Source organism: Sorex araneus, chromosome 8 (assembly GCF_027595985.1).
Source record: "Sorex araneus isolate mSorAra2 chromosome 8, mSorAra2.pri, whole genome shotgun sequence".
In the NCBI taxonomy this organism is placed as follows: Eukaryota; Metazoa; Chordata; class Mammalia; order Eulipotyphla; family Soricidae; genus Sorex; species Sorex araneus.
The window spans coordinates 31464302-31488002 of NC_073309.1; the positions used below are offsets into that span (position 1 = coordinate 31464302).

The following is a 23701-nucleotide window of genomic DNA, read 5'->3' on the forward strand; positions in this document are numbered from 1 at the left end:
CAAAGTACTGTTTCTTTGGTAGGCAGGATAGGTTTTTGAAGGGAAAGGAAAAGGGATCATTTCATACATTAAAAAAAATATTTTTCTGATTTGTTTTGGGGTCACACCCAGCAGTGCTCAGGGCTTCCTTCTGGCTCTGTGCTCAAGGATGACTTCTGGTGAGGCTTAAGGGACCATAAGGGATGTTGAGGATCAAACCTGGGTCAGCTGCATGCAAGGCAAGTACTATCCTGCTGTACACCAGCCCCCAGTGTGTACTTTTCAAAGCACAATTCACCACCCTCTCCAATTAAGCAATTAAGAATCATTAACCAGGAAGTCACTGGGAGTAAGCTGGAACCATCCTAGGGAAGTCCTGTCCAGTCACTAACAAAGAGCATCCATTTCAGGCAACCGCAAGACAGGAAATAATGTGCTTTTTGACTCCAGCTCCAGGTGCGTGCTATTTAGCAAGACAGCTCACCAACTCCAGGCCATCTACCTGATAAAGGAAGGTGGATGGTTTGAGGACACCACGGAAAAGCCCAGGGGTGCAGGAAGTTCTTGGTTTGTGAGTTTAGTGGTTCTCTTCCTTGTGCTGAGTCATCTCCTGGTGGGGCACCAGGAGACCACACCTGCCTGTGTCTTTCAGACTTATGGAAAACCCCGGCAGCTGGGATCCCTGGCTGGTTTTAACCTTGGGTAATCCCTTTTACGGAGACTATTGGCCCTTGACATTTCGAACTACAAAATCTTTATGTCCCTTCTTTTTTCTCAAGGGGAAAGCTAAATACATGGAGGGAATTCCTGAGTCCACAAATTCAGTATCGTTGCATAATCCTACACAAAGCTTTTCTGCCAAAGTGGAGTGGGAGGTATGGTTAATTTAGCAATAATAATAGCTTACATGTAGTGATCACCTACTGTGTCCAGGTATTATATTCTTTTTTGCAGTAACGGGTAGTACAACATCTGATAAATGAGGAATTCAGAGAGGTTAGTATTCCCGAGATTCCTTTCTAGCTACTATAGTTAAAACATTTGGCCTAAACATTTGACCAACACTTATTTGGCACATTATTTTCATGAAGTCAGAATGTCAACCTGAAAATGCCCCTAGAGGCAAATAAGTGCAACCCTGATGTTACAGGTGTGTGTGTGTGTGTGTGTGTGTGTGTGTGCTCTTGTGCCACACTTTGCGGTGCTCAGGGTTTACTCCTGACTGCGCCCAGGGGTCACTTCTGATGGAACTCACCAGCTGCGGTGCCAGGGATCTAAACCAGGTGCGCTGTGTGCAAGACAGGAGCCCTACTACCCATTGTACCACGTTTTTACTTACCTTACAACAACCCAGAAACCCCTCTACCAAGTTTTTCTTTACAGCTTCTTGGCATCTCAGCACCGCCAGGAGTAATTCCTGAGTGCAGAGCCAGGAGTAACCCCTGTGCATCGCTGGGTGTGACCCAAAAAGAAAAAAAAAAAACAACTTTCTTCTTAAGACTACTCCCTTAGCGTCTGGTTGCCATTTTTTTAAGTGGCCGGGGGTGCGCCGATGATGCTGGGGGTAAGCAAAGTGGGATCCCGCGGGTGCTGATGGAGGCAGAGGGAGACAGAGAGATGCTAGGCAGAGAATGGCCCATTTATTTATCAATTAATGAGAGGCTGTGTAACTGAATTGATTTTAGACTTCAAGATACCTGAAGTCAAGCCAAAGGCCTTGTGAGACACAGGATTCAGCCCAACCCCGTAGCCTAGAGGCCTCGGAAAATCAAGAATTCTCGCCTTTGCCGGTTTCGCACAAAGCGTCTCGCCCTCACCCCAGGCGACCACACGCACTCGGCTTGGGAGGAGTGGGGGAAGCCCTGGCTGCCCTTAACAAACATGGCGGCGGCGCGTGACGTCACGTCCGCCCTCTCGCGGGCACTCCCCCACCCCCTTGGGGGACGGCGGTCTTCAAGGCCGGCTGGAGGAGGGGCGCATGCGCGGTGGGCGGGGCCCGGCCGCGGCGTCTGAGCGGCGGAGGGGCGGGGAGTGTCTCAGCCCGCAGACGCCGAGCTGCGGCGGCCGCGGCGGGATGGTCTAGCCGGGCCCGGGAGCCGGCGGCAGGGCGTGGGCGGGGGCGAGGCGGCCGCGAGGGCAGGCGCCGCCTGACGGGCTCGGGTGCCGCGGCGGCACGCTGAGGGGGCGTCGCCGCCGCCGCCCGCCGCCGCCGCCGCGGGCCCCCTCCCCCCCACCACACACACACACACACACAGCACACACACACACAGACACACACAGACACTCCCCGGGCGCCGCGGCGGGAGGCCGCGCCCGCCATGGCGGCCCGGGCGGTGCTGGACGAGTTCACGGCGCCCGCCGAGAAGGCGGCGCTGCTGGAGCGGAGCCGCGGGCGCATCGAGGGCCTGTTCGGAGTGAGCCTGGCCGTGCTGGGCGCGCTGGGCGCCGAGGAGCCGCTGCCGGCGCGCATCTGGCTGCAGCTGCGCGGGGCGCAGGAGGCGGTGCACAGCGCCAAGGTGAGTGGGGCCGCCGCTGCCGCTGCTGCAGCTGCTGCAGCGCGACTTCCCGAAGGGCCTCCCCGCCCCCCTTTTCCTCTCTGCTCCCGCCGTGGTGATGGTGATGGTGATGGTGGGGGGGGGGCGTAGTCCACCCTCGGCCGCCCGCGCCCCGGAGCGCTCCAGCCATGTGACCTGAGGCAGGCGCGGGCCCGCTCCCGCGGCGCCTCAGTTTCCCCGCGCGTGAGGCGGGGCGAGCGCGGGCCGCGGCGAGCGGCGCCTGTTGTCCTTGTCGCAGGCTCCGTGCGCGCGCGCGCGCCCGCCCGCCCGCCGCCCCTGCGCCTCCCCCGCGCCTCCCCGGAGCGACCCGCGCTCCGGAGGAGCGTCGGCGCCGGGGGCGAGAGGCCCGTTTCCTACATTGTTTCCCTCTTCTCCACCCCCCGCCGAGAACAAGCCCCCAACCCCCCCCCCCCCCGTCGCCCGGGGTGCACGAGCACTTGCGCTGCAGGCGGGCCTCAGGGCCTGAGGAAGGCTTCATCCACCCTTCCGATTTTCTGTGGGCTTGACGATTTATTTATGTTTTCATTTATTTTTGCTTTAATCGCGCTGCCTTTTCAGCTAACAGCTGGGGGTGGGGTGGGGTGGGGGTAGAGGGGAGAAACTGAAACTGCAAAGACAGTGATTCACCTTCCGACTCCCGCGTTTCGAACCGATACCGACATCTTCTGCCCACCCGCCTTCAGCCCCAAGCCAGAAAACAACAAAGTGCATCCTCGAGCCTGAGTGCTCCTTTCCGCAGGTTCTCCCCGGGCCTGGGAGCCAGGGTTCCGAGCCAGGGTCTTTGTTCTTGTTACCTGCCTCCCCAAGTGATGGACCCTCTCTGCCCGAGATCGTTTCCGGGTCTCCTCCTCCTCCTCCTCCTCCTGCAGAAATCACTCTGTTCTCCCCCTGAAGAGCCTGGTTGAAAATGTAACTCCTTGCTTGGATCATTTTAGAAAGAACGACAGAAAAAAGCTTGCCTGCTTGCTTTTAAGACGCTCTCCAGAGGTGATAGGGTTGTGGGGGTTTTGTTTGTTTGTTGTTGTTTGTTTGTTTCTGGTCTACACCTGGTGATGCTCAGGGAGTTAGAACTCCTGGCTCTGCAGGCTCAGGAATTAATCCTGGCCGGTGCTCAGGTATGGGATGCCAGGGATGGAAGCCGGGTCGGCACGGGTCTTGAAACGAGGTCTTCTCTATAACTTAGCATAAAGTAAGGTAAATGTTGAATCACGTTGCTTTCCTGTTCTTAATTTCTCAAACCATGGTGCGATTTCCGCCTTCCCCATCCTCTTTCTCATTCCTGTGTTCTTTCTTGTAAAAGCAGTATCTTTCCACTACACCTTGGTTAGGAAGTTGGACAGGACTAAGTTATACCTACTATCTCTTCCAGAAATAATATGCATTTATCCCTGTTAAAACCTTTTTTTCGTAGTGTGGCTTTCCTTAGTATAATTTTTTGTTTTTTTTGTATTGAGGACACACCTATCTGCTCAGGGATCCCTTGCAAGTCTCTAGGACCATAGGTGGTTGTGAAGATCAAAGCGAAGTGTATAGAAAGCACCTTACCAGATGTGCTATAGCTCTGTGTCCCCAAAGCCCCCCTAAAATTTGTGTTAGACTGTTAGACTTGTCCTCCCAGAACAAGTTTTAAGTCTCCTACCTGAGTGAGACTTAGTTGGTCTTTTTGTCTTGAACTCATTTAACCTAAGTCCTTCTGATTATAAACTATTAACCTAACCCTACCTACCCAAATTATTCCCCAGTCTCTACCTTAGCATCTCTCCCCTTAGGCTTTTTTTTTTAGGTGGGGGGTGTGTGTTTGGGTGGCACTCCAGTGTTGTTTCTTCTGATGGTGCTCAAGAATCACTACTGGTGAGCACAGGGGACCATATTGGATGTTGCGGATTGAACCTACTTCAACCACTTGCAGGGCAAGTTACTACCTACTGTGCGCTTGCTTCTGCCTCCCTCCCCTCTTTGTGGTCTTGAATCATTTAATCTTTATGTGTGCTCTGTCTGCTCCCAGTTTAGGTCACTCATGAAAGTCAATTCCTTTGCTCCACAGAAAACCCCTTTCCTTTCCAGCCAGACCCTCCCAATCTTTTGTTACCTTTCTTGTTCCTGCCTCACAGATTAGCATACGATAATTGGAAAAGGTGTGTCTTGGAGTAGTACTTTGGTAGTTTGTGTCACCTGTCATTTTATCTCTTGTGATATGTGTTACTCACACACAATTCAACCTTCCCACATGTAAGAAATCCCTTTTTTTCCCCTTCCTTGAGACTCAGAGGTTTGATTGCACACTCAAGGGATTTTTTTTTAATTCATTTGACATTTGATTTTTATTCAGTTAGATATGAGGAAGAGAAAATAATAAATGTTTAAAAATTTGGGCCTGGGAGATGATGAGTATACAGGGCCTAACCTAGGGCGTTTGCCTTGCTTGCATCTGACCCCAGTTTGATCTCCTGAGCACTACTAGGCAAGACACTTCTTCACGTTTTATTTATTTCAGCCACACTCAAGAGTGCTCAGGGGTTACTCCTGGCTCTGCACTCAGGAATCACTCCTGGGGTGCTTCTCAGCCACCTGCAAAACAAGTGCCCTAGGGGCTGAAGCTATAGTATTGCAGATGTTTTGTTTGTCTTGCACAAGGCCCACCTGGTTCCATCCCAGGCTTCCCATATGGTCCCCCAGCACTGTCAGGAGTAATTTCTGAGTGCAGAGCCAGGAGTAACCCCTGAGCACCACTGGGTGTGACCCCAAAAAAGCTAAAGAAAAAAAAGTGTCCTACCCACTGTACTGTTGCTCCAGCACCACCCACCCCTCTCTTCCCCCCCCTAAAATTAAGACTAGGGATCTACAGAGATAGCTTGAAGAGCTAGGTGCATGCTCTCCCTATTGGAGGCTCAGGTTCAGTCCTTGGCATTGCATGGTTTCTTGAGTGCTACTGGGAACAACCCTGATTCACAATTTGTTGTTTAGGGGCCGCATCTGGCTGTGCTCAGGAATTACTTCTGGCAGTGCTCTGTGATCCTCCTTGGTTACATGCAGGGCAAATACTTAGCTCACTATACTGTCTTTCCCCAGTCCCCCTGCTCTATAATTAAAGTTGAAATATAGAGACCATTTGGGTGAAGTAAGATATAGAGCAGGAAATTTTTGAGCAGCTAGTGGAGTGTCTGATTAAAATAAGAATAAGATGGGCTCTAGTGTTCTGAGACCCCACCTAAGGGTTTGCTTTTTGTCCTGCTTTATAATGTTAATTCATTGCCCTTCAGCAAATACTCTATGATGGTTTCCTTTGGCTTGGGTGAAGGGAGATGGGAATTTTAATGGTAACGGCAAGGGAGGTTCAAAGTCCACACCGTCAGGAATAGTGCTCTCTTTTGTCAAAGGGGAATTTGAATGTAGCAGCCCTTGAGCTGGGCTGTGAAGAGCCTGGGAGACTTCGTGGGAGGAAACTTGTGGAAGAGACCTCGACTCCAGAAAAAACATGGAGTTTCTATGTAGAAAGTTCTGCAACCCCATGGGAAAATGCCAGGCCAACACCTTGTTGAAGATGGAATCGGTATTTTGAGAAGGGAAAGATTCGCCTGTTTATAGGTTAGATTCTACTGGAAGGAAGGGAACATTGTTTCAAGTTAAAACTGACTGACTGTAGTAGGTGATAAGATTTTCTCTGGGACTTGGTAACTTACATGGTTTAAGCCTGGGAGCATGAAGGATGGTAACTGTTTTTGATCTCTTGGTTGATGGGGACAGGTAGCTGACCTTTAAAGTAGACTTGTGTCAGGAAGTATATTTGGCTATCGCCTCTCAACCTCAGTGAACCTGCAGCCTAGCAGAGAAACCTGGAGCAGAATGGTGTCATACATCCAGCAGTTGAAATTTGTGTAGGGTGTTAGAGTTGTAGCCCAGAGGGAGGGGGCTGGAGTCATTGATGGTAAAACTATGGAAACAGAAGATTGAGGGGCTGGATTTCAGAGAGTAAATGGAGATGCTGTGTGCTGTCATATATTAAACAAAAAAATTCTTTTTGGTTGGTGGGGGGGGGTGGGGAAGGAACACCTGACTAGGCACTTAAAGATCACTCCTGGAGACCCAGGGGACCATCTGGGCTACTGGGAATCTAACTGGGTTGGCTGTGTGCAAGGCAGACACCCTAACCACTTCACTACAACTCAGACCTCCTGAGTATTTTTATTTCTTTGGAGTATTTTTCTTTGTTTTTTAGTCCACACCCAGCAGTGCTCAAGGGTTAGGTTACTCTTGGCTCTGCACTCAGAGGAACATATAAGATGCCGGAAATCAAACCTTGGCGGGCACCTGCCAGCTCTAGCATCTTTCCAGCCCCTATATGCAGTTATGTTTACAAAGAACTCAGACAATGCAACCGTGTGGGAAGAATTGAGGTAGTTTATCTCAGAGCCCTGGGAAGTGGTAAAAGTTAGAAATCTTTGCAGGATATTAAAAAATTGTGAATAATACATGAAGTCAGTAGAAACAAGAACCAGGAGGTCTGGTTCATGATAGAAAACTTGCTACAAAAGAGGTGGGGGGGAGAAAGAGTGTATTTGGGACTGAGAAGGGACCATTGTGACAATAATAGTTGGAAATAATCACTCTGGACAAAAAAGGAGTGCTGAAAGGAGGAAAAATGAGATGCATGATAATACTATGTCAGTAACAGTCCTGCAAACCACAGTGCCTAAAAAGGGTGGTGGTGAGAGAGGTGGGGGAGAAGAAAGTGTCTGCCATAGAGGCAGGCTGCAGGGTGGGTGGGGTAGGTGGCAGGAGGGAAACTAGGGATATTGATGGCATGAAATGTGTGCTGGTGAAGTAATGGGTGTTGGAACATTATATGACTGAAAATCATGAACAACTTTGTAAGTGTATATCTCAGGGTGATTTAAGTTTTTAGAAAGTTAGAAATCTTAGTTAGATAAAAGTGCCACAAATTCAGAATGCCTAGTGGGACCTGGTAGTCCAGCTGCAAAGGAAAGTAAGTACTTGGTTAAGAGGAACTAGTGGATTACTGGGCCTCTTACCCTTACAGCAGATTCTCAGCTTACTTACTGTTATTTATGAATTGTGGGCCCCCCTATGATGTCTGAGTTTTTTGTTTTGTTTTTTGGCCATACTTGTCTATGCTCAGGAGTTACTCCTGGCTCTGCACTTGGGGATCACTCTTCGCAGGCTTGGGAGACCATGTGGGGTGACTGGAATCGAGGCTGGGTCAGCTGCATATGCAAGGCAAGCACCCTAGATGCTGTACCGTCTTTCTTGTCCCTGATAGCATTTCATTATTCAAGATCAGCTAGGGGTGTAGATTTCATAATGTGAGCTTTTGTTTATTTTTGGATCAAACCTGGTGGTCCTCACAGCTTACTTTGGACTCTGCATTCAGGGATCACTCCTAGATGCTCAGGAGACCATATGAGGTGCCAGGGATTAAACTTGGTCAGCTACGTGCATGGCAAATACCTTACCCGCTGTACTATCGCTCTGGTCCTGAGCTTTTTTTTTTTTTTTCTTTGTTTTTCCAGTCATACCTGTCTATGCTTAGGGGTTACTCCTGACTTTTCACTCAGAAATCACTCCTGGCAGTGCATGGGGACATGTGCCAACCTGGGTTGGCCGCATGCAATGCGACCACCCTACGCACTGTACTATCTCTTTGGCCACTGACCGTGAACTTTTTTTCTTTTTGGGTCACACCCGGTGATGCACAGGGGTTACTCCTGGCTCTGCACTCAGGAATTACTCCTGGTGGTGCTCAGGGGACCATATGGGATGCTGGGATTTGAACCCAGGTTGGCTGCATATAAGGCAAACGCCCTACCCGCTGTGCTATCACTCCAGCCCCAACCCTGAACTTTTTTAAGAGGAAGCAAAAATGTATTCTAAAAATGATACATGGTATGAATTATATCTTGAGTTTTGCATTAATATGTTCTGTTCTCTCCCTTCACCCCATGCTGATTCTTGCAGAGCTTGAAGACAGTGGCATTTACTACAGTGGAAAAGAAAGAACAAGAAACTGTTGAGCTGAAGTTAGGGCCAGGAAAGGTTAGATAGTATAATTCTTTTGTAGGTTAGAAATTCTCAAGTAGGTAATAGTTTTCCTCCTCTGGGGATTGGTGAAGCTAGTCACTAACTCTAAGGTGAATTTAACTTGGCAAGGCAAAATGGGACCCAGAAAAAAGCTAGAGTGAACCTAAAATAGAAAACTTAGCTTTTACTTTCAATGAACTTTACTTTCCTGGAGGATTCAGACTGGAGAGGTAGTAGGTGGAGGTAAAAGGGGTATGTATGATGAATTGGGAGATTTAAAAAAGAAACAAGACCTTAGTAGACTGTGTGCTCTTAAGTTTGGTAATTATTTTAGAGGTTGAAGTCACGAATTTCAGAAATCAGAATTTGGGATATGGAGGAATTGAGGATCACGGATATCTCAGTGGTGAGAAATGTTCCTTTAAGGTTAGAGAAATGACAAGATAGAAGAGATGAGAGTGAGGTGTACTAGTAGATAAAGCAAGTGCTGAGAGCCTATTCAGAATCCGTAGAAAATTGGGTGCTATAGTGCATGAGCCAGGAATGTTTCCTAGAGTCTGGTTGACAAAGTCATTGGAAAAAGCTGGCCTGGGCTGCTGATTACCACTTCTCAGGAACTTTTAGGATACTGAATTTGCTAGTCATGTCTGTCTATTAATTGGTGTTTTGTTTCAGCCATTACCTTTTATCAGTGAGTAGCCACTGTGAGCCATATACAGCACATAACTTGTCAGGAATTATGGACCAAAGGGGGAGTGATGATTTTTTTGTCACACCTGGCGATGCACAGGGGTTACTTCTGGCTCATGCACTCGGGAATCTCTCCTGGCACTGCTCAGGGTACCATATGGGATGCTGGGAGTCGAACCCGGGTCAGCCACGTGCAAGGCAAACACCCTACCCACTGTGCTATAGCTCCAGCCCCAGGTAGTGATGATCTTAAACTTTGAAATTATGGTACACTAGGGAAACTGCAAAAGTAGGTTAACATCTGGTTTGTTTTCAATCTGTATATTTTTTTAAAGGGGGGGGAATCTTAATGAAGACTTGGTAGTTCTTTATTCAGCTTTGAGTTTTTATTTATATATTTGTGGAGTAAGAGAAGCGGAAATAAAGATAATAATAATGGATTTTAAGTAGAAGTGGTCTACTGCTGCCTTGATGACAGAGGGTTAAAATGGACCCTGCATTGTTTCATTTCCTTTTCTATGAGAAGTTTGGTGTTTACTTGGTTTCATGTGTGAACGCCTGAACAGTAGATTGCTCATGGAGGAAATAATTCATAGATGTTATTCTAGGTAATGACGTGGAGATTTTGTTTTGCTTTTACCAGAAAGGTGAGTGGTTTTTTTTTTTTTTTTTTGCACTTCCTAGAATGGTAGTTTGAAAAAATTTACTCTAGATGAGAAAATTATTTTCTTCAGAAACAGTGGTTTGTTTAGTCTCTTTTTTATGGTTGATGTTTTGGGGTTATATCAGAATGTTGAAATAAAGGATACTCAACATTGATTGTGCAAGGGGCAAAGTGATTGCTCATTGACTGTGGTTTCTGCTTCCCTGTCATTGGCTATTTAGTATGCTTAGTGACTTATTGAAGCACAGGCACTTGTTCTGCATTGGCTTTTTATTTTAAATTTTTGATTTTTATTTATTTACTTTGTTTTTTTGGGTCACACCTGGCAGTGCTCAGGGCTTACTCCTGCTCTGCACTCCGGGATCACTACTGGTTTAGCTTGGGGCCAATACGGGGTACTGGGGATGGAACCCAATAGCTGCATGCAGTCAAGGCAAGCACCGTACCTGCTGTATCTCTCCTGTCCCCGGCTTTAAAAAAAAAAAAATGTATAAAATTTGCAGTCTTGAATTCCTTGATTAAAATTATAAGGGGGATTCTTTGAGTTATTTTAAAAATCAGTTGTGCCCCATGAAAACAACATACAAGAAAATTTGAAGCTCCTTTTAATATAGTGAAAGTTTTAAGTCATAGTGCTCAATGAATTAGTAATTTTATTTTCAGTTACCTTTGCTTTTATTAGCTGATGAATAAGAGCTGTGTGGATGGATTCACACAAGAACTTTGTGCGTGAGTACTCTGGAGTGACAGTACAGCGGGAGTAGTGTGCTTCATTTGCTTGCAGCCTACCCAGTTTTATCTCTGTACGTCATATGATCCCCTTATTCCTGCCAGGAGTGATCCCTGCACATAGAGCCCGGAATAAACCCTGAGCACTACCAGGTATAGCCACAAAACAAAACAAAAAAGAACTTTGTTCATGAAAGTTGCTTGTGCTTATGGGACTTTTTGATTGAAAACTCCCTTTGTATTAATCTGGGGATATTTACTCATTCTTGAACTAACACATTTAGTAGTCTGCTTATTATTAATCCTAGTGTGTTTATTAACTAAGGTAATAAAGTTACTGCTTGGTTGTAATAGGATAATGAGAAGATAAGTGTGTGTGTGTGTGTGTATCTTGTTAATAGATTTGTTTGCAGTAATAGACTGTGCAATATGGGAGTTCAGTTTTCTTAAAAAGCATAGGGAAACAAAGGTTCAGAGGTGAGTTGTGCTTAAGAGTTGTTTGGGTAAGACTTGCAGCTACCTTGCCTTTCCCGTCTGTCACAAAATAACTCCTGTAGGTCCTAGAGCATTGTGTAGCCCATAGGGAACTTGCCTTGCAGATTTTTTTTTTTTGACAGGTTTATATAATCTATTGGTCACTTTTATTTATTTATTTATTGAATCACCATATGGAAATTTTTTTTTTTTTTTTTTTTTTTTTTTTTTGCTTTTTGGGTCACACCTGGCGATGCACAGGGGTCACTCCTGGCTCATGCACTCAGGAATCACCCCTGGCGGTGCTCAGGGGACCATATGGGATGCTGGGACTCGAACCCGGGTCGGCCGCGTGCAAGGCAAACGCCCTACCCGCTGTGCTATCACTCCAGCCCCCACCATATGGAAAATTACAATGCTTTCAGGTTTAAGTCTCAGTTATACAATGCAGCCATCCCTTCACCAGTGTACATATTCCACCACCAAAAAAAACCCAGTATACCTCCCATCCTGCCCCCCATCTGTGTAACTGATAAATTTCACTTTACTTTCTCTTTACTTTGGTTACATTCAATATTTCAACAAAAAAACTCACTATTATTATTAGGAGTTCCCCACCAGAGACAGACCTGCTGTGCAGAGATATGAGGTTGGGCAGCCGGGGTTTTGGATTTCTGTATTTTAGCAACTAAGTCCAGGGAAATTTCTTCCAGAAATTGGATCATTGCAAGCTTGTATCCTTCATTAGTGGTCTTTATAATATGGCCATCGCCATGCCCTTTCCCCCCAGCAAGGAAAAGGCGAGAGAGAAAAACTTTCCCCTCCAGGGCATTGCCCTGCATATTTGATACCACCTACGGTCCCTGAACACCAGGGAGTGATCTCTTAGCCCGGAGCCAAGAGAAAGCCTAGGATACCACTGGATGTGCCCCTCCCCCCCCCAAACAAGCCCAAAATAAAACAAAGCAAGAAATAAAAACAAGGGGCTGGAGTGATAGCACAGCGGGTAGGGCGTTTGCCTTGCACACGGCTGACCGGGGGTTCGATTCCCAGCATCCCATATGGTCCCCTGAGCACTGCCAGGGGTAATTCCTGAGTGCAGAGCCAGGAGTGACCCCTGAGCATAGCTGGGTGTGACCCAAAAAAGCAATAAATAATAAATAAATAAATAAATAAATAAAAACAGACCCCTCTAACCGAAAAGCTTCTAGAAACCCTCAGCCAACTTTTCCTTTACTCTTATTGGTCAGAACTGTTAAATGACCAATACTTGTAGCAAAGCGAGCCAGTATTCTCTCTTAACTAGTTACATTGTTGCTCTAAACACAATCTGGGTTCTGTTATTAAAGAAGCCTCACTGCGAGAATATTGGCAGACAAAAGGCAAGATTGCCATACCAGTGTTACCTACTTTAAAAATTATGCCTTGAGCACATGAAAAAGTGCTCTGCATCACTAATCATCAGAGAGATGCAGATCAAAACAACCATGAGATACCACCTCACACCACAGAGACTAGCACACATCCAAAAGAACAAAAGCAACCGCTGTTGGAGAGGATGTGGGGAGAAAGGGACCATTCTTCACTGCTGGTGGGAATGCCGACTCGTTCAGCCCTTCTGGAAAACAATTTGGACGATTCTCAAAAAATTAGATATTGAATTCCCATTTGACCCAGCAATACCACTGCTGGGAATATATCCCAGAGAGGCAAAAAAGTACAATCGAAACAACATCTGCACATGTATGTTCATCGCAGCACTGTTTACAATAGCCAGAATCTGGAAAAAACCCGAATGCCCCAGAACGGATGACTGGTTGAGGAAACTTTGGTACATCTATACAATGGAATACTATGCAGCTGTTAGAAAAAAGGAGGTCAAGAATTTTGTAGTTAAGTGGATGGGCATGAAAAGTTTCATGCTGAGTGAAATGAGTCAGAAAGAGAGAGACAGACATAGAAAGATTGCACTCATCTATGGTATATAGAATAACAGAGTGGGAGACTATCACCCAAGAACTGTAGAAATAAGTACCAGGAGGTTGACTCCATGGCTTCGAGGCTGGCCTCACGTTCCGGGGAAAGGTCAACTCAGAGAAACGATCACCAACTACATTGTAGTCGAAGGCCATGTGGGGGAAGGGAGTTGCGGGCTGAATGAGGGCTAGAGACTGAGCACAGCGTCCACTGAACACCTTTATTGCAAACCACAACAGCTAATTAGAGAGAGAGAACAGAAGGGAATGCCCTGCCACAGTGGCAGGGTGGGGTGGGGGGGAGATGGGATTGGGGAGGATGGGAGGGAGGCTGGGTTTACGGGTGGTGGAGAATGGGCACTGGTGAAGGGATGGGTTCCCGAACTTTGTATGAGGAAAGTATAAGCACAAAAGTGTATAAATCTGTAACTGTACCCTCACGGGATTCTCTAATTAAAAATAAATAAAATAAAAAAAAATTATGCCTTGAATCCCTTTTCCTTGCTATAATTTCCATAGATAGGAGTTTATGGAATGGGGGGATCTCCCCAGTGGTGCACTCCTGGTGATAATAAACCTTCATTATGGGACCATCAGGGTTACTCCTGCCAGTGCTGGGAAGAAGGGAAGGGCAGTTGATACTCGGGCTTGTGCATGCAGAGGTCACTTCAATCCCTTGATGAGTTATTCTGTTTTTGGAGAAGGGGAGTTAACTACTCTTGACCATACCATATACCTCATTGTGTCTGGAATGTGGCAAGAAATATCCCCAAAAAAAGAAATATTATCGGGGGCCGGAGCGATAGCACAGCGGGTAGGGCATTTGCCTTGCACGCGACCGACCCGGGTTCGATCCTCGGCATCCCATATGGTCCCCCAAGCACTGCCAGAAGTAATTCCTGAGTGCAAAGCCAGGAGTAACCCCTGAGCATTGCTGGGTGTGACCCAAAAAGCAAAATATATATATATATATATATATATATATATATATTATCAACTACTAAGAATGGAAAATTAACCTTATTGGGAATTTCATTAGGAAATTTAGTTGTATTTTTAATAGCCATGTGGCTTTCTGTTTTAAAATTTCTTTTTTTCCTGGGCTGGAGAGATAGCACAGCGGGTAGGGCGTTTGCCTTGCACGCGGCCGACCCGGGTTCAAATCCCAGCATCCCATATGGTCCCCTGAGCATGGCCAGGGGTGATTCCTGAGTGCAGAGCCAGGAGTAACCCCTGTGCATCGCCGGGTGTGACCCAAAAAGAAAAAAAAAAATTTTTTTTCCTCTTTTGTAAAGTTAAAATGCAAACTTCGAAAAAGTTAAGAAAATTGTGTGCTCATATTTAATCTGAAGTATCTTTTCATACATTTGGATAAATCTCCTCAAGGTTTTCAAAACCTTTGAATCTTTGGGGCTTTCATTATATTGCATGTAAGGTTTGGACCTTGTCTGCTATAGAATAGGTATCTGATCAGTTTTCGGAGCATTTGGGTTCATTATGAACTAATCTCTTTGTTTTGCAGTGCCTGGGATCAAACCCAGGGCTTCACATACAGCAGATGTAAGTCCCTTGTTTTGCCTGTCTGGATTTTGGAAGGGGTAGGTTGGTGGCAGGGTAGGGGCTTAGGGGGTAGGGAGTGGTGGTGGGCAGAGGGGGGTCATATCTAGAGGGGGTGGGCCACCTCCATTGATGCTCAGGAATCACTCCTGTGGGTACTTGGAACCATATGTGGTGCTAGGGATCTAACTAGTCAGCTATATATATGCAAGGCAAGTTCCTTAACCCCTATTACTTCTCAGGCCCCATTTCCTTTTTTTTTTTTTTTGCTTTTTTGGGTCACACCCGGCGATGCACAGGGCTCACTCCTGGCTCATGCACTCACGAATCACCCCTGGCAGTGCTCAGGGGACCATATGGGATGCTGGGATTCGAACCTGGGTCGACCGCGTGCAAGGCAAACGCCCTACCCGCTGTGCTATCACTCCAGCCCCCCCCCCCCATTTCCATTTTTAAATAATTACCCTATAGATTAGGTGAGATTTATTCTCAAATGTCAAGTTATAGAATGGATTGCATAATACATTTTTCTAATTTTATTTAGAGGTAGGGGAGTTTATTTGTAGTGCCCGGGTGGCACCCTGTGCCTCACAGTTATGCTGAGTCATATCCCACCCTGGGGAGGGGGGTGCTGGGATGCACAGCCTCCTCTGTTACCCACAGACAGTGTTTGAAGGCTACTCCCAGAGGTGGTGTAGCAAGATCATTTGATGCTGCTATCTAGTCCTGGACTCCCACTGCTTTGCATGTGCTCCAGCCTTTGAACTATGTCCCTCACCTGAGGATAGATTTCAGTTTGATCTGCCTTTTTTTTTTTTTTAAACCTGCACTGCTCTGGACCATGCAGTGCCTGGGGGCAGGGGGGATTTGGGCTTCCTGAATGCAAGGCATGCACTTTAGGCAGATAAATTGGTGCCTGGGATGTAATCTGGGTCACCCACATGGAGAGTATGTACTTAAGCCAGATGAGCTTTTTCTGGCCCCTGAAGACAGATTTTGTTTGTTTGTTTGTTTGTTTTGGTGATGCTTCCATCAAACCCAGGGACCCACACATGCAAGACCAAGATTTCTGCCACTGAAGTTACATGCCAGGTGCAGATAACTATGTTGCAGTAAAAAGTGGACAGACAAGTAAAAGTAGACCCAACTTCTTTTTTAGTTCTTTCCACTCAGCTATTCAAGAAATAACAGAAATTCACCCTGTTCCTGTTCAACCACTTTAGCCTCCATGTTTTAAGGGAAAAAGTCAATTTTAGTGATTGATTACCCACAGACCTATGGAATACCCCCGAGATTGTTTAGGTATTAAAGACATCAAAATGGTATGCTGATGCTAGTCAGTAATAAAAGAGAACAAATAACATTGATGAATCTGAAATGAATCTAAGTGAATGAAAGCCTTGCACAAAATAATATATGCTGTATGAGTCTGTATACGTGACACAACAAGAAAAAAAACTAAAAACTTCGAAGAATTGGAAAAAGGCATTAAACACACATTGGGTATTAGATGATACTAAGGAATTCTTGTTAATTTGTTGGGTATATAGTGTGTTGTGGTTATAGTTAAAAAAAAAAACTCAGATGATTGGAAAGTATGCTTAAGCTGACAACTACTGAGTAGTGTACAATTCCTTTTTGTTGTCTTTGCACCTGGCAGTGTATAACCCCTGGCTTTGTTCTCAGGAATCACTCCTGGCAGGCATGGGAGACCATTATGGGATGCCGAAAATCAGACCTGGGTTAGCCATATGCAAGGCAAGTGCCATACTAACTATACTAGCTCTCCAGCCCTGCCGTCTACAGTATCAGTAATAAAAAATGGTCATTTTTGGCAGTGGAATACTATGCAGCTGCAAGTTACTCTGAGATCATGCAGTTTACTGCAACCTGGTTGGAATGAGAAGGTATCATATTGACTAAGCCACAAGAAGAAAGACAGACACAGGATGCTCTTATCTGTGTTAGACTAGATGAAGAGATGTAGCAAAGAGGGGGTGTCTCGATCATGCTTGACCCCAGAGCTTAAGGAGCAGAACAGAGAAGGAAAGAAATCGATGAAAAGGTGAAGTAAAGGAGGAACAGGAGTCAGGGCTTCAGTGATGTGGGAGAGGGGTATGATGGTATATCCAAAGCACAGACACAACACTGAAAATCTGAGATTCTGAGATATAAACTATAACCATCAAACTTTGAGTTGTACTTGTCAAGGTGGCAGGTAGGGCATGATGGGAACACTGGGGGAGGAAAGCTGACACTGGTTGTGGGATTGGAGTTTGAGTATTGTATTCCTAAAACCCAACTATCAATATCTCTGTAAAATCACAGTTCTTTAAATTAAAAATTAGGACAAGAAAATGATCAGTGTTGGACGGATGTTGGGGATTCAGTGGTGCAGAGATTCAATCCCTTTGATTCAATCTGTAGTACATGGGGCGGGGGTCAGGATAATTCAGTTTAGTTTCCTATATGATTTTGTATTCTCGTATTCGTAAATACCTTTTGTGAGTAACAATAGCTTACCTAACCTGCCAAACTATGCAAGTTTGGAAAGTTCAAAGTAGTCTCTGAAAATTCTTACTTAAAAAAAAAAAATGCTGGCATTGTATTCTATACTAATAGCTTTAGAGAAAGAACTTTTATTAGTTCGTTGTAGGGGTCAAACATGGCAGTGCTTAAGGGACTGTGAGTTGTCATGAATCAAACACAAGTCGTGCTCTATTTTTAGCATCTCTGGCCCAGGATATTGTTCTGTTAGTGCTGATTTATGTGAAGATTATTTTTATTATGTGAACTTCGTTTAAATGCTTTGAAGTATCAATTAGTTGAATTTGGGGTTTTGTGAGTAATAGGGCTTCTTTGAAAGCTTAGAGGGCTCAGGGAATGACTCTGGCAAAAATGCCTGCCTTGTAGACAAGAGGTCTTGATGTTCAATCTCTGGGGCACCCTTATGAGAAGCTCATCTGGTACCTTTGGCACCACAACTGCAGTCTCTGAAGCACTTCAGCTGGTTGGGGGGTGGGGGAAGGAGAGAGAGAGAGAGAGAGAAAAGGAGGAAAAAATATGACGACCACATTAAAATGTGAAATATTTATTTTCTTCATAGTCTAGGAATATAGATATAGGGTGGGTTGGGGGGGTTATTTTTGAAAAGCTTTTGGGTTATCTTGGTATGCTTGGGGGCTACTCCAGGCTAGGTGCTTGGAGCTCAGGTCTGGTATTGCTTGGGGAGGACTATGTGATGCAGGGAATTAGAGCGAAGCATGTGCTCCACCCCCAACCTAGATAAATGGATTTTTGTAAATGCTTGTTATTCTCTATAAACCAGTTAGGGGAGGGGTTCCTTAAAGTTTATACTGTTAGTCCGTGACTTATGGTTTTACTTTAAACTTGGAAAATTCTGTATAACCAGTACATTGCATGAGATTTTTCAGTACTTTATTATAAAATAGACCTTATATTCAGGATTTTGTTGAGCTGTAGGTTAATGTCAGTGTTCTAAACATAGTTAAAGTTAGGCTTCGTCAAGCTGTGATACTTAGTAGGTTACGGGTTCTTGGTCTATTTTACAGTACAGTATTTTCAACTTAAAACCTATTATTGGGATGTAACCTTATAGAGGAAGAACTGTAATCTGATTTATCTTAAAAAATTATTTTGGGGGGCTGGAGCAATAGCACAGAGGGTAGGGTGTTTGCCTCACATGCGGCTGACCTGGGTTCGATCTCCAGCATCCCATATGGTCCCCTGAGCACTGCCAGGAGTAATTCCTGAGTGCAGAGCCAGGAGTAGCTCCTGTACATTGTCATGTGTGACCCAAAACCAAACAAAAATTATTTTGGGTACTGATAATGAGAAGGTTTCATGCCTAAGAGAGAGATTTCTATGTTCCTGACTTTCTTCGGACTAACTTCACTCAACACTATATTCTCCATATCCATATCCATACACATTGCAACAGATTACATCGTTTTACCTTTTTTTTCTTGTTGACTACTAGCCCATTGTGATATGTACCACAGTTTCTTTATCCAGTCATCTGTTCTAGGACCTTAAGATTTTGCCTGTTGTGAATAGTGCTGCAGTGAACATAGGGTTGCCAGTCTTTTCTGATTTGAATACTCTTAGTATTTTCTTACTGCTTAATTGCTGTGGCAGGGACTTCTAGTACTGTGTTGAATAGTAGTGGTAAGTGTGGGCATCCTTGTCTTGTGCCTGATCTCAGAGAGAGAAGACTTTCAGTTTTTGTGTTTGCTGTGGGCTTGTGGTAAATGGCTTTAACTTGTTTTGGAGAGTTCTTTCAAATTCCATGTTCTCAAGCATTTCCATTATGAATGGGTGTTGGATCTTATCAAATGTTGCTCTGCATCTATTGATATAATTGTGATTTTCATTTTTCTTTGTATATCATATTGATTGTTTGCATATATTAAACCATCCTTGCTTCCCTGGGATGAATCCTATTTGGTCATGGTGTATGATCTTTTTGATATATTGTTGGATTTTGTCTGCTATTATTTTGTTGAGGTTCTTTCAATCTATATTCATCAAGGATGTAGGTCTATAGTTTTCCTTTTCAGTGATGTATTTGGTATCAAGGCCTTTTTTTTTTTTTTTTTAGTCACCTTGAGGTACAGTTACAGACTTAAAAACTTTCCTGCTTGTGTTTCAATCATACAATGGTCGAATGCCCATCCCTCCACCAGTGCCCATTTTCCACCACCAATGGTTCCAGCATCCCTCCCACCACCCCCACCCTGTCCTCCACCCACCCCACTCTGCCTCTGTGGTAGGGCATTCCCTTTTGTTCTCTCTCTCTTTTGGGGTGTGGTGGTTTGCAGTAGAGGTATTAAGTGGCCATCATGGTCTTGTGTATAGTCTATTTTCAGCCACTTTCAGCCCACATCTCCCATCCTGAATGGGCCCTCCTAGCACCCTTTACTTGGTGGTCCCTTCTCTATCTGAGCTATCAAGGTCATGTTTGTGTTGTAGAAACTAGGATTCCTGTTTCCTCAGCTTTCTGAAAAAGACTGAAAAGGATTGGCAGTAGTAGCTCCTCTTTTTAAAGGTTTAGGAAAACTCACTGGTGAATCCATCTGAGCCTGGACTTTTGTTTTTGGGAACTTTTGATTACCATTTTAATTTCCTTGATAGTAATTGGCCTGTTTATATGCCCTTTTTCTTGAATCAGCCATGGGAGGTTGTAGGAGTCCAAAAATTTATCTGTGTTTCTTTAGGTTCTCCTGTTTTATGGCATAACAGGTTCAAATGATGATCCTTTGAATTTCTGCAGTGGCTATTGTGAAGTCTTCCTTCTCATTTCTGATTTGGTTTATATTTCCTTTTTTCTGATGTTTTGGGTTCCTTTTGATGGTCTTTTTTTCTAGCTGCTTAAGCTCTCTAGTTTGGTTATTTATGTGAGCGCTTTTGTCTTTACTAAAAAGCGCTTGTAATGCTAGCACTACTTTTGCTGTGTCCCATATATTTTTGTAGCTCGTGTCTTCATTTTTCTTTTTCTAGAAATCTTTTGATTTTTTTCTTTCTGACTTACTCGTTGATCTACTGGTTGTTCAGTAGTGAGTTATTTATTTCTTTGTTTTTTGCTTTTTGGGTCACACCCCACGATGCTCAGCATTATTCCTGGCTCTGCACTCAAGAGTTACTCCTGGTGGTGCTTGGGGGACCATATGGGATACTGGGAAATCAAACCCAGGTCCGGTCTCGTGCAACGCCAAATGCCCTATCCATTGTACTATCACTCTGGCCCCTGAGTTGTTTGATTTCTAAGTGTTTAGTTTTTCCCTATTTCTTTTTGTGATTAACTTTAATTTTCAATGTATCATAATCTGAAGAGCATAGTTGATATAATATTTATCCTTGGTTTTTGTTTGGGGGCCATACACTCCAATGTTTAGGGGTTACTTCTGGGTCTGCACTCAGAAATTATTCCTGGCAGTGCTCAGACGACCATAGGAATGCCAGGATCTAGCCTGTGTCCGCTGCATGCAAGGTAACCATGTACTATTGTTCTGGCCCCCATCCTCTTGATTTTATGAAGATATGTATTGTGACCCATCATGTGGTCTTATCTTGGAGAATGTCCTTCATGCTTTGGAGAAGAATGTGTCGTCTAGTTTTGGGGGATGAAGACCTCTGTTTATATCTGCTAAGCCCACTTTTTCCTTTGAAGCCACTATTTCCCTGTTGAGTTTTGGCGGATAAAGAAGTGTAGTCTCCCACTACTATTGTGTTACTGTCAATGTCTCCCTTCAGACTTGTCAGCAAGTATTTTGATGGTCTCTCATTTGGTTCATATATATTTAAGGATGTGAGTTTTTTCCTTCTGTACTAATATACCTCATGTATTATATATCCCTTGATCATTAAGAAATGACCAACTTTTTTTTTAACCTGGAATCTATGTAGTCTTTTATAAGTATGGCCTCTCAGTCTTTTTAAGAGAATTTCCATTAAATACTGTTTTTCTTTTTTTTTTATTATTATTTTTTTAATTTATTTATTTTTAATTAGAGAATCACCGTGAGGGTACAGTTACAGATTTATACACTTTTGTGCTTATACTTCCCTCATACAAAGTTCGGGAACCCATCCCTTCACCAGTGCCCATTCTCCACCACCCGTAAACCCGGCGTCCCTCCCACCCTCCCCACTCCCATCTCCCCCCCACCCCACCCTGCCACTGTGGCAGGGCATTCCCTTCTGTTCTCTCTCTCTAATTAGCTGTTGTGGTTTGCAATAAAGGTGTTGTAAATACTGTTTTTCAATCCTTGGACTTTGAATCTGTGTTTTTCCTGACTGTTCAGATGTGTTCTTATAGATAGCAGATAGTTGGGTTCAGTTTTCTGATCCACCATATTGGTCTCGGCTTCTTGACTTGGACATTATGCTATTGGCATTGAGGTTATTGTTTTATTTTGTTTTGGGGCCACCCTGATGGTGCTTAGGGCTTAATCCTGGATCTGGGGGCTGGAGCTATAGCACAGCGGGTAGGGCATTTGCTTTGAACGCGGCCGACCCAGGTTCGATTCCCAGCATCCCATATGGTCCCCTAAGCACCGCCAGGGTGATTCCTGAGTGCATGAGCCAGGAATAACCCTTGTGCATCGCCAGGTGTGACCCAAAAAGCAAAAAAAAAAAAACAATAAAAAGCAAAGCAAAAAAATAAAATCCTGGGTCTGACCTCAGGGATCACTCCTTTGGGGCTTGGGGCACTGTGCAGGTGCTGGGTATTGGACTCAGGACCCCTTACCTGTAGTAAGCACCCTATCTGCTGTACTATCGTGTTGGCCCTGAGAGTGAGATTATTGATGTGAAGGTTTTTTTGGTCATCTATCTGTACAAGTTAGACATGTTTGTGAAACATATTTTGTCTTTAAAAAGTCCCTTCAATGCTTCTCGCAAAGTTAGCATCAAGAGAACAACGTCCCTGAGCTGTTGGTTGCTCATGAAGCTTTGTATTGTTTCTTCAAGTCTGGGTTAAAGTGTAGCTGGGTAGCTTGCCCATGAAGCTTTGTATTGTTTCTTCAAGTCTGGGTTAAAGTGTAGCTGGGTAGCTTGCCCATGAAGCTTTGTATTGTTTCTTCAAGTCTGAATTACAGTTTAGCTGGGTAGAGTATTTTTGATGAGGTGATGAGTTTTTGTTGTTGTTGTTGTTGTTATGTTTTGTTTTTGGGCTGCACCTGATGGTGGTTAGGAGTAACTCCTGGCTCTGCATTCAGGAATTATTCCTGGTGGTGCGTGGGGGAACTTATGGGATACCGGGATCAGTCCCAGGTTGGTAGTGTGCAAGACAAGCACCCTATCCACTGCATTATTGCTTTGTCTTTATTTTTATCGAGTGTTTAATCCCCCATAGCTACCTTTGTGTGGTTTTTGTGGGTATAGTTGGTAGGAGCTAGGATTAAATTAGTGTTAGTGTAATGTGGTTGGGGGCAGAGTGAGTTCAGTGCGAGAGTTCAGTGTATCGCCCCTGGACTATAAGAAGGGAAGTAATGTGCTTCTGGGTTGAGGTGGCTGTTCCTGACTTCGGAGTCTTGTGCAACACTGTTATTAGAGTGCTCGAGGGGGAAACAGGCCGTTGGGTGACAGCTGTCTAGGCTGTGCTGTTTCGGACCTGTGGGCAGGGCAAGTTGGAGGTTTCTAGCATAGGGGTCTTTGCATAACACTTAGGGTACTGGGGGGAACAGGGTACAGGTACAGGCTGCAGGAGTTGGACTCTGCTTTGTAATCTTAGGTATTAATAGCTCTGGAAATAGGGGTCTGTTTTTTTTTTACCCGCACTGAGAAATAAAGGCTTTTCAGGTTTGGTTCCACACTTCCCCCCCCCTCCCAAGCAATGCTTGGGGGCACGTGGACACTTTCAGGCATACTCAGCCACCTGGCCAGCAGGTCTGTCAAGACCTGAGGATACAGTGTTGCTTGGTCCCTGTGGTGCTGCTACAACCATCAGGGCCACCTCAGTGGTGTGCTCGGCCTCCTGAGTCACACTCGGCAATGCTGAGACCACGTGGTGTTGGGGGTTGAAACCAGGTCCAGAACACACTCGTCCCTGCTTCTGCACACGTAGCCACAGGCCAAAAGTAATCTAGAAACAAAACCGGACTGTTAAAAAAAAAAAAGAGGGTCTTGCAGTGGTTCTGAAATAATGTTTGTGCCCAAACTGAAAATCCAAAAAGACCAAACCAGATTTTCTTATCTCTCATTTGACCAAAAAAGAAAATATTTTTTTATTGGTAGAACTGGCACATGGTCAGGCCATAAAATCAGACTCCTGTACATTCATGTATACCTCTGTAGATTTATATGTATAAAGATTAAAAAGGCAGTTGAGAATGACCCAGTAGCATATAGCTCCTGGCTTCTCAGCCCGTGGGAAAAGGGCTGTGTTAGCAGGAAATCATAAAGAAGAAATAAAATCAGAAGAAAACAGAACAAGGAGTTGGCATAAATAAACTTCTCTTTCTGATTGGAGTTCACTTTGGGAGCTGGAACATGTTTGGGGTTCCTTAGTTAACTTCAGT

General features: G+C 44.8%; 1 protein-coding gene across 1 annotated transcript in view; it reads left to right on the forward strand.

Annotated features, from left to right (window-relative positions):
- The first annotated feature begins 2077 nt into the window (after positions 1-2077).
- The window catches only part of N4BP1 (NEDD4 binding protein 1), a 65333-nt gene continuing 43709 nt past the window's right edge, over positions 2078-23701 (forward strand). The window contains exon 1 of the mRNA XM_055145605.1: positions 2078-2495. Coding sequence (XP_055001580.1) covers positions 2298-2495 — 198 coding nt within the window. The 5' untranslated portion in view covers positions 2078-2297. The remainder of the gene's footprint in view (positions 2496-23701) is intronic.